General features: G+C 37.8%; 1 protein-coding gene across 1 annotated transcript; it reads left to right on the top strand.

The window, feature by feature from the left end:
- Positions 1 to 11187: 11187 nt before the first annotated feature.
- Positions 11188 to 12322, top strand: LOC142537906 (protein LIGHT-DEPENDENT SHORT HYPOCOTYLS 5-like). The gene has a single exon (XM_075643374.1). The coding sequence runs from the start codon at positions 11486 to 11488 to the stop codon at positions 12086 to 12088; it is 603 nt and encodes a 200-aa protein (XP_075499489.1). The 5' UTR covers positions 11188 to 11485; the 3' UTR covers positions 12089 to 12322.
- Positions 12323 to 13286: the final 964 nt, after the last annotated feature.

The following is a 13286-nucleotide window of genomic DNA, read 5'->3' as shown; positions in this document are numbered from 1 at the left end:
ACTGAAACGTCTGCTTATTCGTTTTGCTTAAAAAGTACTAGAATTTTTTTTTAACCTCTCTTAGCATCGGCCGAACCATAAAATATTTTTGACATCATTTTAAAAATAAACATCCAACTGCCATTTAAAAATCCAAAGGAAAATATTTTAAAGCATAAAATCGCCAAACATTTTACCAACCTAAAAACATTATTTGAAAATTATAGCTCATACTATAACCTCTCAAAAATCACTCATAAATAAATTTTTGTAAAAATATGTTTAACATCACGTAAAATCATAAATCATAACTAGTGCGGAAAACTAGCGCAGGTCTTCGGGTTATGTGCACCTTCAGTTAAGTCAGATCAACCATCAAGACCTCCAAAAACATTAACATCAAAATCACCTGCATCAATCACACCTAGTGAGTCTAAAGACTCAACACGTCATATCTTTGATAACAAGTAATACGTAATACAGTTAACATATAACAGTGAAAAATACTTGTACTTAAAATATCGTTTTCATGAAGATGCATAAAATTTAAACAATAACATTTTCGTAAACATTTTCATGATGCATTAACTTTAAATAAAAACATTTTCATAATCATTTTCATGATGCATAAACTTTAAATAAAAACATTTTCATAATGATGCATGAACTTTAAACATAAAAATTTTCATAAACTTAATCATATCATCCTCAACATATTCATATTCATATTATCATCAACATATACGTATTTTTTTTCCTTTCGTGGAATTCAGATCGTTAATTGTGACTTTCGTGTTCATCTACGTCTACGTCTACGTGTTGGACGATGGATCCATCTACATTTAACCACAGTACTGGGCGGCGGAGACACCAGCAACACTCTCACCGGTTAACTGGGACTTGGCCTTACGTATTAACATATCATCGTATACATCTACATATCTGTATCCAAGGAAACACGATCGTCGGGCTCCCACTGGGACCATAACCCTCACGAAATTTCCAACATATCATCGTATTAGTCACAATTACTTCACTTCCTTCAACGTTTCATATTCTCATCACTTTATAAAATTTAAACATGCATATAACGTTTTTCTTTTAAACCAAGCATGCAACATGTCTTTTAAATGTCCGTAATTAAACCACAAAATCCATAAACGTTTTAAAAATAACATTTTAACATATAAAAATTCAATCAACATCCATATTCATTGAAAATAATCATATTAGCACATAAAACAGTATTCAGGGCACTGCCATGACGTTTACTAATTTTTTAGGTGTAAAAAGACCGTTTTACCCCTGGACGTAAAATTTCCCGTTTTTGACATTTTATTGAATTCATTGACTCTAACATGTCCCAAAAAATTATTTAAGCCTACATGAATTTTCTCATAATTTTATTTAGCCTAAATCGAGGACTTTTAAATTAATCTTTAAATGTGGCGTATTAATACGTTTTAATCTCGAATTAAGCCAAACCTTAATATAAAATTCCCAAATTAAAAAATTAGACTTTTAATAATTATTTAAGCTTAAATATAATTTTTCAAAATTTTATAAAGCTTAAAACTAGGCGTTTCCATTAACTCGTTAACTAGCGTTTCGTGCGACGATTAAATCCCGAATAAATCCAAAACTCGTTATTTTGACCCCAAATTTTAAACATAACATTTTTAGGATTTATTCTACCATTCCAAGTCATGAGCCACACCCGTTGACCCATGGATTCATTTTTAGCCTTTTAATTTTTGTTTTTGACACCTTATCGATTACACCGAGCCATCTCCTAATTTACTCGAGCCACGCCCGAGTCACCTTGAGCCAAAACCTAGCCAACCCATCTAGGCACCCTCCTGGACCATTGGAACCCATTGTACCTGACCCTAAGTTCCAAAACCGAAGCACACCTAAGCTGCAGAAACAGCCCAAAAACCCACCTAGGCACCCTTGAGCAAAACTCGTTTATCCATGAGCCAAGCTCGAACCACCATGAGCCAACCTCAAGCCAGACCCCATATGGACCCTACTGGACCCTTAGCACCCCTAGGAACCGACAATAAGCTCGAACCAAAGCCACAACAGCAGCTGCAAGCCATGGCGGAGACTCCTACTTGGATATGACTCTAAGTTTTCTTCCCTAGCCACTTAACCAACGAGCCAGCCCTTGAACCATCCCCTCAAGACTCATCCTAGGACCCTAAAGCCTTGGTCCAGCCCCTGACTGAAACCCTAAGGCCGAACTCCTACAGCCCTTCATGAGACCCACTTCTGTACAGCACACGTTTCTGGTTCCAGCCTTCTATCCAACCAACCTGACCCTAAACCACCCTAACTAGGATCATCCTAGGACCCTAAAGAGTCGACCTAGCCAAGCCGAGAGCCCCCGGGCCGAGCCATCTCTCCTGCACAAGCTGCTGCACATCTGCGCCACTTCCTTGAAACTCACGGGTGGGAGTCCTAGCTTGCTAGGACTCCTCCCAGCCCTCTTGACTCGAGTCCTAGCGTGGCTAGGACTCTTCCCTTGACCCCTCACGGACCCTAGCCAAGCCCATGTCCCAACCGAACCCTAGCCCAGCCCTTACTCCCCATGACCCGAGCCCCTTGATCACATGACATATTTATGATACCAGCTTGCACGTTTCTTGTTTGCTGTGTTTGTGTGTTGTTCTAGACCTTTAAACTTTGTGTAAAACACTCTTAATCCATACCCTAACCATGGCAGCCCCTTTACACAAATTAAAAATGATTTTGGGTGAAAACACAAGCCTTAGAAATCACCTATGATGCAAAATCCGAAAATATAACATGATGCAACTTGTTTTTCATGCAAAACACAATTAAATAAATATTATGGTGTGATGGTGAGTAAAGAAAGAATATGGCGTGCCTTTGCGTATTTAACGCACGATTATTCGTTGACGACGGCGAAGAACGGGGCAAAAACCTTGGCTTGAACTCTACCTTGCAAGTCTCGATTTTCTTCTTTAAATTGTGATGTGTGTGAGCCGTGCACTTTGAGGAGTTTTGGGAAAGAAAAATATAAGGTTTGAGGCGTGTAGCAAAGTGTAGGGTTGGGGATGATTATCTTATTTAAATACTAATTAATTCTCTTAGCAAGGCTTTAGGCCCATTAGGTAGATAAATAGGCCCATTAGTGCTTAGTTAGACTTTAATTAAAAATATAAAAATAGTTTTGTTTAAATAACTCTGCGAATTTATTAGCCGGGTTGCCAAAAAGTTCGTATTTTGTTGAAAAACAAACACCGATAAAATTTACGTTCCCGGCGTATAAAATCACCTCCAAACCCCTTATTTTCAAAAGTAATAAAAAGCATCACCAATATTTTAAATAATTAAAAACAATTATTTAATAAAATCATTTTACATTTTCAGCCCTCGGTCTCCGTTCCTCGATCGCAACTCGAATAACCTTTTAAAAATACATTTTAATGCAACCATGTAGAAATGTATATTTAAACATGTCAATATCCGCAAAATAATTAATTAATACAATTAAAACAAATAATTAAAATATAAGAGAATTTAATAATTGCATGCATGTGGTTTGCGTGGACCTTTAAAATATTTCGGGGCGTTACACTCTGACTGCCTCTACCTTGCTGGGGTCGACCTCTATGCCATCCTATGTTATAATGTAGCCCAAGAATGCCACCCTATCAAGCCAGAACTCATATTTGATGAACTTGGCATACAATCGTCTGTCCTGTAGAGTATGTAACACTGTCCTCAGACGCTGACTGTTCTCCTTCCTGCTCCTCGAGTAGATCAGGATATCATCAATGAAAACTATGATGAACTGATCCAAGTATGACTGAAACACGCGATTCATGTGATCCATGAAGATCGCTGACGCGTCCGTCATTTCGAAGGGAATCACCATAAACTCATCGTGCCCGTAACGCGTCTGGAAGGTTGTCTTATGCATATCTGACTCCCTCTCTTTCAGCTGGTGGTAACCGGATCGAAGAACTATCTTTGAGAACACTTATGCTCCCTGCAGCTGATCAAAAAAATCATCGATCCTCTGCAATGGATACTTATTCTTGACTGTGACTCTGTTCAGCTCTCGGTAGTCGATACACGGACGCATGCTGCCATCCTTCTTCTTGACAAATTGCACTGGTGCGCCCCAAGGAGAAAAACTAGGGTGAATGAAACCCTTATCTAGGAGGTCCTGAATCTGATCTTTGAGCTCCTTCATCTTTGTAGGTGCTAACCGGTATGGGGCTTTAGATATCAGAACTGTGCCTGACAAAAGCTCAATCAAAAAGTCCACCACTCTGTCTGGTGGGATGCCTGAAACATCGTCAGGGAAAACACCGGAGAACTCCCTGACCACATCAACGTCCTCTAGCCTCTGCTCGACTTGCTCAGACACTGACACGATGCTGGACAAAAACGCCTGGCAGCCTGTCCTCATAAGCTTCCTCGCACACAAGCTAGAAATGACGTGCGGCATCTGCTAATGTCTAGCTGGATCGAAAATAAATGGCTTTGCACTTGGCGGTCTGACAGACACTAACCTCTGTCGAAAATCTATGACTGCTCCATGAGAAGATAGCCATTCCATACCCAAGACGATGTCAAACTCCGGTAGTGGTAGCACTATCAAATCTGCGCGCACTCTATACTTCTGTAACCAAAGTTCCAATTTTTTCCGTATCTGGGAAGTGAACATTTGATCCCCAGATGGGATCGATACTCTGAATCCTGCATCCATCGCTACTAGTATGATTCCTAGTATCTTAACAAAGGATTCGGATATAAACGAATGCGTAGCCCCCTGAATCTAGCAATGCATGCGTGGCTACACCTGCAATAGATATCCTCCCTACGACAAAACATACCATCAAATCTAATAGTGTTAAACTTAAGGAATTTCTTACCAGCAATTAACCCAAAATCCTCGAACAATCACTGAAATATCGAAACATTGATTCCAAAAAATTTGAAATTTAATCTTCGGAATATCGAAAATTGCAAATTAGCCCCCTTAAACTCGAAAAATGCAATTTGGTCCTTAAATTACCGTTTATTACAATTGGGTCCCTAAAATTCCTCAAATCAAATAATTAAATTCTTAATCCCAACCAGGTAGAACATGCATCATAAATCCTTCTAAGTTATAAACCCCAAAAATAAATCCACACACAAGCATAAAATCCATGCAATTTTACGGTAAATTAAAATCTTAAACAATAGGGTTACCAGTAACCAGCATCGAGTCTGGCGCTGCATCGACCTCCTGGCATGCATCACATAGGCCCGGCCAGTAGTGGGGCCTGTGTTCTTTGGGCAGTCTGCTGCTTTGTGTCCCTCATGTCCACAAACGAAGCATCTGAAGGTCCCCCATAAGCACCTGCCGACATGGAATTTGCTGCACTGCGGGCATGACTGCCTGTCATCTGGCTTAGGCGCCCCTGAAGCCTGAGGAGGTCTCTGTGGCTGGGTCTTCCTAAACTGACCCTGGGGCTTCTGCTGCCCCTACTGTCTCTGTGGCCCTGAGAACTGTTTCTTCTGAGAGTGGGAGCTGGACTGTGTCTGATGCCGCTTCTTCTGCATCTCGAAGTTTGTATCTCGCAGGGCTTGCTTCGCCTGAAAAGCATAGGCGATGGCCTCGTCATAACCTGCCGGTCTCATCAGCACGACATCCCGACGGAGGGTGGGTCTCAATCGATCCAAAATTTGCCGCAGCTTCTGATCGGCCTCTCTCGCTATCATGGGCACAAAATGGCAGCCCATGTCGAACTTGCAGATATACTCCGCCACAGATGGAGTCCCCCTAGAGGATACTTGTTGCGTGTTTTCTTAATTGTTCGCAAGCGCACGACGTCAAGTTATAGTAAAATATATTTTTGAGTGCAAGTGTCGATCCACGAGGAGTATGTATATAAATGTATATTATTGCTTGTGATTAAAATAGTCTCGATTTTATTTAGAAAAATCAATTAAAAGATTTGGTTGCAAGAATAACTAAATTGAAAATGGATTTAAATGTAACACCAAATTGTAACAAATAACAATGAAATAAAAGATCTAGAGGTCCGATTTCACGCAACTGTCCACCATGTGTAATTTCTTGTAGCTATGTTATAAAAATCCTTCTTATTCATTAGTCAAGAATCCTATAATTATCTACTCTCTCTCCTGAATGTTAAGTAAAAATGGATTGCAACGTTCCCATCAACAATCTACAAATAAATAAGACATCAAGCACTAGATTCTCTATGGGCTTCGATTGCATTATAGGCCCTCCTGAACTCTATAAATATCATTGATGTATTTTTTCCATTATTTTACCTTTACGAATTTGATTCAATCATTCTGTTATTAGTAATTTTCGTTAACAGAAATTTGATTCAATGATTGATTAAGCTTGATAATTCATGTTCTTACATATTAACGTGGAGTATCAATATTTCACCCTGTCACATTGCTTAATCAACTCTTTAACTACACAATAACAAATTAGTGCTTGATAAATATTATAATAAATTTACAGAGAAAAGTCAATATTAACTGTGTTTGAAAATAAAAGTGAAATTTTGAAAATAATATAAAGTAGAGTGTTTGAGAAATAAGTTATTTATTTAATATTATATTTTAATAAAATGCTTATTGAAATGTTTGAAAAATTTAGTGTTTGACGATGTTTGTAAATGTTAATTTTGGAATCGATCGAAATATTCCCTTATCTGGAAAAATTTTCGTTTAGTTATAAAAAAAAACATAATTATTTTTGAAGAATCATAATCAGCATGAGATCAAATTATGGATTTGAATTAAACTGAACAGAAACATAATGATGATTTGTGATTAAGAACCACAAAAATCCGATTTATTTGATTAATAATAAAAACAGTGTATGATAATATTTTAGAAATTACCTAATTTCTTGCCGCCGGTGCGCTAAAGCTTCTGTATTTTTGATCTTTTGCACTTTCCAATTTGACATTTTATTATTCCAAACTCTCATCATAAGCTTTCAAACTACAACAACAAAAACAACAACAAATCGCATAAAACCTGCTCAAGAATCACAAAATTCCAAGTTAAATACAAGTAATAAAAGTGCAATAAATTGCACTTATCAAACTCCCCCAAACTTAGGATTTTACTAGTCCCGAGCAAAATAAAACAACACAAACAAACAAGTGCAATAAATTGCACTTATCAAGACTCATAAACTCTCTCGATAGGCAGCCCCTGACGTTAGCTGGAAATTATTACCCATAGAACAACTCCTTGAACCTGGCCCAAATAAGGGTAGCCAAGTCCACAGCATGAGCGACTCCCTCCCACCAAAGGGACGCATCGTCTCTCAACATATAGATGGCGCACTGTCCCGGTCGCCATCTTTCATCTGAAAATACTCAAAGTGCGGCTCCAGAGATCATATCAATTCCTCTGCTAAGAACGAATTAGTAGTGCCCCCGAACTCCTTCGGGTTAAGTATTCTGAACTGCTCAAAAACGTCCAACTGAGGCCTCTGCCACATCCTGGAATATCATCTGGTCTATCAACGCTGCGGTCGCGTCTGGGATGCATGATCTAAATTTAGTCCAATTTATAAACGTAACCCATCAGGCAATTAATCTAGTTTTTAAAACTGTAAACCCTTAAATCATAAAAGCAGTTAAACATATACAGTAGATCATCATAAATCGTAAATCATGTAAACATGTAGGTGATAACAGTAAATCATTTAAAACATTAAAATCATAAAATCTTACAGACTTGAGGTTTGAAGACTGAGCCGCAGGACCTGGCGGCGGCACAACCCTATGCAGGACCCTAGCTCTGATACCAATTGTAGTGTCTATCGTTTTAAAAGTGCGGAATATATATATATTTTATTTAGCTCACATTTTAAAATTAAGCATTTAAATAAATTGAATACATGCAGTCCTACTTAGAAATATCATTAAAAAATAATCATAAGTAATTACCAATAAAATATAGCAGAGAAAAAACGAGTAAAAATCCTAACATCAAACAGTAAAATAAAACAGTGTATGAAATGCTCATATCCTATCAATAACATAAAATCGTAAATGTGTGGTAAATCATGAGGTCCTCGGGTTGTGTCGCCCACCAGGTCTGCCGACTTAGAGTTCAGCATCTCCAGTCCCCTGACATCAAACTCACATGTATCACACACGTCTAGTGAGTCTAAAGACTCAAAAGACCTGTACCATAAATAACAAATATATATACATAGCACAACAGTGAAAAATATAATACTCAACATATCTTTCATGAACTTTAAAAGCGTAACATAAACGTGTCGTGTAATATCATGACATGTCAAAACAGCTCATCGTGAATCATCATTCATCATTTATCTTTTAGTGAATTCAGTTCATTAGATGTGACTATCGTACATCATCAATTACGATGGATCCATCGTACAAAAAACCACGGTACCCGGCGGCTGTAGGACATCAGTGACAGGATTACCCATCCAATGTGCCTAGGCCTCATCATCATCATTTACATATACGTCTTATGCATTTACATATATTCTGATAGCCACAACTAATTCTCATCATTCAAAACATCATAATTTTCATCACTTATAAAAATCATGCACATATGCAATTTTCTTTAAATCCAAGCAAGCAACGATATTTTCATAAAATCTTAAAAATTTTGATCACGATGCATAAACATTTAAAATATGGTGAATTTGTACTTGGGGCGCTGCCAGGACAACAATTTCGACTCTAGTGCAAAATGACCATTTTGCCCATAGAAACCAAAAATTTACCGTTTTACCCCTGAACCTCTAAAATTGACTCGAAGCTTATGAAAATCCTTAAAACATCCCAAAACACATTTATAAGCATTCCTAGACGCAAAATCGAGCTCATTTTACAACTTAACCGATTCGTTTTAAAACTTCGACCGGAGTCCCGGTTCTAACCCGAATCAACTTGAAACTTAACCAAATTTTCTCCCAAATTTTACCACACCTAAAGCACTAATGTACAGCCTTAGAACCATCCAAACCAACCCCTTAAACCTTCAAACAGTAAGTCACGAGCTGCTGGAATTTCGCCACTATCCGATCCTACACACCCTAGTGCGCCACCTTCCATATTTGCGACCCTAGCCTTCTACTGATGGGACCAGCTACGATCCATCCTTCCCTAGACCACCCTAGGACTCCTCCAACCCCACTAGTTCCACGGCCCCGACCCCATGAAGCTTACGCTATGGACACAGCCGCTAGAACCCGAGATCGCTATCCCCGCGCTTCACTCCTTCTCGCACATGGCCGGCTACAAGGAAAGTTCCGGCGGTGGTTGAGCCTCCCTGGGCCGTGGCTCAAACCCACCATGGTCTGGTCCATGCCCCGATTCAGCCCTTGCACCGCCAGCACAACTCCTCACTCGATTCACCACTCACGCGCAGCACGCTTCCATGAAAACCTCTCGGCCCTCTTCCTAACACACCCAAACTTTACTCCAGCCTTACGACTCTATCATGCTCTCCTGAAAAGCCCCTTGGCATCAAAAAAACCGCAGCCCCTTGCACAATTCCAGAAAACGTGAGCAACATACCATGGAATGCAAGAAAAACACATGAAACTTGAAAATCCCTTATGCATATGGTTGGATTGAAAGTTTCCAAGCATATAAAACGTATGTGACAAGTAAAGAAGAGATACAAAGCATGCCTGGTAAATATTTTGCAAGAAAACCGAAGAACGAGCGTCGAGAATTAAGCCTGAGAATTTTTTTGTTGCAAGAACAAGTGATTGCTGAAGCTTCTCTACTGTGGGTGGTGCTGAAACCGAGAGGGAATGCAGCTGGGGGAGGGTGTCGGCTTAGTGGAGGAAATTTTTAGGTTTAGTGTGAGGTTAAGTAATAATTAGCTAATTAAATAATAGGCAGTGGGCCCTAAGTTAACATCTAAAAGTTTAAAAGGAGTTTTAAGCCCAATATACTTAAGAGTAAGACCATTAAGTCTAAACACACACCCGAAAAATATTTAGTTTTGGTAAGCTCTTGAAAATATAGCCGACACTCAAAATGTCCATCGATTCGATAAAATTTACGTAACGGTGAAAAATATGATCTGGCGTGTAAAAATACCAAAACAACCCATTTCTTGAAAAATACATTTAAAACATCTTATATTAATTAATAAAATTTAATCTTGTAATAAAAATAATTTTCCTGATAATTCCCCGCTCTCCGTTCCTCGTTCGAGTGCGAAATGCACCTAGAAGTCCTAATGTATGAACTTTTAAAATTTAATGAAATAAATCCTATCATGCAATAATTATGCATAAAATGCATAAAAATAATTAAACACATAATTTAATTAAAAATCCTAGATTGCATGCATTTATGTTACGTGAATTAAATTCCTAGACTTTACACTTCGAGAATTCAGTTTACGTTCTCGCACCTTCCCTCCGGTCTATCAAAAAAATACAAATTATAATTTAAACAATAACACATGCAATGGATAATTATGACCGAATTGAGAAAATTAGTTCAAAAGCCAAATAAATAAATTACAAGATTATATAACACAAAAGAGACAAGAAAAATCAAATTTAATAAAAAAAAATATGATATATAATTTACTAAATTTGAAAGAAAACTAACTTACCCGAGGAATCGATTTAACAAAGAAAGAAAAATATATTTGAAGAAAGAAAATGATTTTTTACTCAAAAGAAGAGGAGCAAAAGTTAAAATAAAAAATAAAAAAAATATGACTACCATTTTAAATTTTCAGCAAAATTAATTAGATTTCCATTAGGATTTTAATTAAAAACCAAAAAAGATTTAAAAAAGTTGGAGATCCCACCGAGGCAAGCCCTAGGCAGCAGTCTAAGCGGCCTCCCCTTGGAACCGGCCCTCTGTGTGTGATAATACATGAATACATGTTGCACATGTTTTGTTTCTTAAGTTTTGATTTAGTTACAATATTTTAAAAAAATTAATACCATATAATGTTTCGTAAAATGATTTTTATAATAGTAAAATTTGAAATTTTTTATTGCTATAATAAATAGATAACAATTTAATATATATATATATGATAAGAAATGAGGAAAAAAATCGTCCAAAGTGTCGTTATTTTTATTTTATTTTTTGAAAAGGTCAAGACAGCTAAATGTATAAAAGTTGTTGCTATGGAGTAGTCTTGCCTCATTAATTGTGTGTATACACTTCAAATTGTTTGCAGGACTGACTTTTCACCAATTTATCTCATTAGAACACTATTCATACAGAAAATTATATTTGCCCTTCATTTTTCTGCAAACCCAAGCTCTTATATGTCCCATCAACGCACCTCAAATTCTCCTTTCTCTCTTTCACACATGTGTGCTGGATCGTCTCCTGCTCGCGAAATGGAATCAAATTCCAGAAATGAAAACCCTCATGGATAATCACGATTGTAAGATAAACAGAGAACTAGCTAGATCGATTGATTTATAAAATTGCTTTTCCAGAAAATGGATTCGGCATCTGGGACGGGAGGCACTGGCCCAACTGGTAGTACAGGGGGAGAAGGTCCATCGTCCACGGCAACAACAATTGAAGGCGGCGGCACTGAGGGGTCAACGGCTGCTCCATCGCCGCCACCGAGCCGCTACGTGGCGCAGAAGCGCCGAGACTGGAATACCTTCTTGCAGTACTTGAACAACCACAAGCCACCGCTGACGCTGGGCCGATGCAGTGGAGCTCACGTGATCGAGTTCATGAAGTACTTGGATCAGTTCGGGAAGACAAAAGTGCATGTGACAAGCTGCCCGTGCTTCGGTCAGCCGAACCCTTCGGCGCCATGCTCCTGCCAGCTGAAGCAGGCTTGGGGTAGCTTGGATGCCCTAATCGGACGGCTTAGAGCGGCCTATGAAGAGAACGGCGGAAAGCCGGAGTCGAACCCTTTTGGAGCGAAAGCTGTGCGGATATATCTTCGAGAAGTCAGAGAAAGTCAAGCGAAAGCTAGAGGAATACCCTATGAGAAGAAGAAGCGGAAAAGACCCTCCACAACGAAAGCTGATGCCGGGAGTAGTCTCGACGCCAGCGGAGGAGACGGCGGCGGCGACGCCTGTTGACTCCGGCTGCCTGCTAAATCAGTAAATATGCAATACTACCTATTCTTTATGACCCGACTTCAATTTATTATATATATTTATTTCTGTTCTTTTGATTGTACACTATATATGTGTCACAAAATCCGCTTTTTTATAACTTAAATGGAATTAAAAGGTTTGAGATTAAAATGCAATAGTTTTAGTTTTAGAAAACTAAAATTGATGCATGATCAACTTTAACTCCCATTTTATTATATTTTGCATTTTTGTGACTGACAAAATTAAAATTAGCTTGTTGGTTTAATTTCATGAACAAAGCAGTCAAAAAGTATTTTTTTTATTTGATGATAATATAAATCAAACCCAAAATTTTCTAAAAAACAGTACTGATCTGAGGTACGCCGAGTTTGGTTCCTGTTTGATCTCGTTTCTTGTCATCGCTGCACCAGTTTGCTTGCTTTTGAATCTAACAATTATCGGCCTTTGAATCAGAATCTTTTTTGAGAAATATTCTAGTTTTAATCATAATCATATTACATTTCAGATCATATTCTATATATTCAGACAATAATTAATCTAAACCTCTCTCTCTAATAAGTAAGCAATCTCTCTTTCATATTCGAATAAGTAAAGTAATTAATTAGTCATAAGACTATGCAAATAATTGCATCCATCCAACCCTTAAATGAATTTGGAATTAAAGAAAGTTGTAGTTATTTTTTTTTTAAAAAGTTGTTGTTTGATAACCCACGAACAAAATAAAAATATTATATGTCAAATTTGTACTAATATAAATAATTAAATAAATCACTGCTTAATTATTTAAATCGTGGAATAAACGTCACAAAGAAAGCGACCAGCAGCCAACCAATAGCTCTACACTACATTAATTTTCACCGCGTTTGGGTGAATATTCTGATATACATGGCCGACAGAGCGTAGAGGATAGGGGGTCGCCTCATCTCCCTTTGAGTGTCATGTATAATTTTATGAAATTTTATTCAACTTTCAACCCAGAAACAAGTATATATCGCCTTTCAGGAAGTCTTTGTTGATGGAGTGGGTTAACGATTAATCAAGTATCATGAGTTTGCTTCCTTATTCTAGTACTTTTTTTGACGAGCATGACAGAATTTCCTCAATACTGATTATTTGGTTAGCATAGATTATTGGTTACTACGTTATAACGATATTCAGAACGTATCAAAAAATAACGATG

This window comes from Primulina tabacum, chromosome 2 (genome assembly GCF_025594145.1).
Source record: "Primulina tabacum isolate GXHZ01 chromosome 2, ASM2559414v2, whole genome shotgun sequence".
NCBI lineage: Eukaryota > Viridiplantae > Streptophyta > Magnoliopsida > Lamiales > Gesneriaceae > Primulina > Primulina tabacum.
Note: the sequence above shows the minus strand (reverse complement) of the source record. Positions and strands in the feature narration are given on the sequence as shown.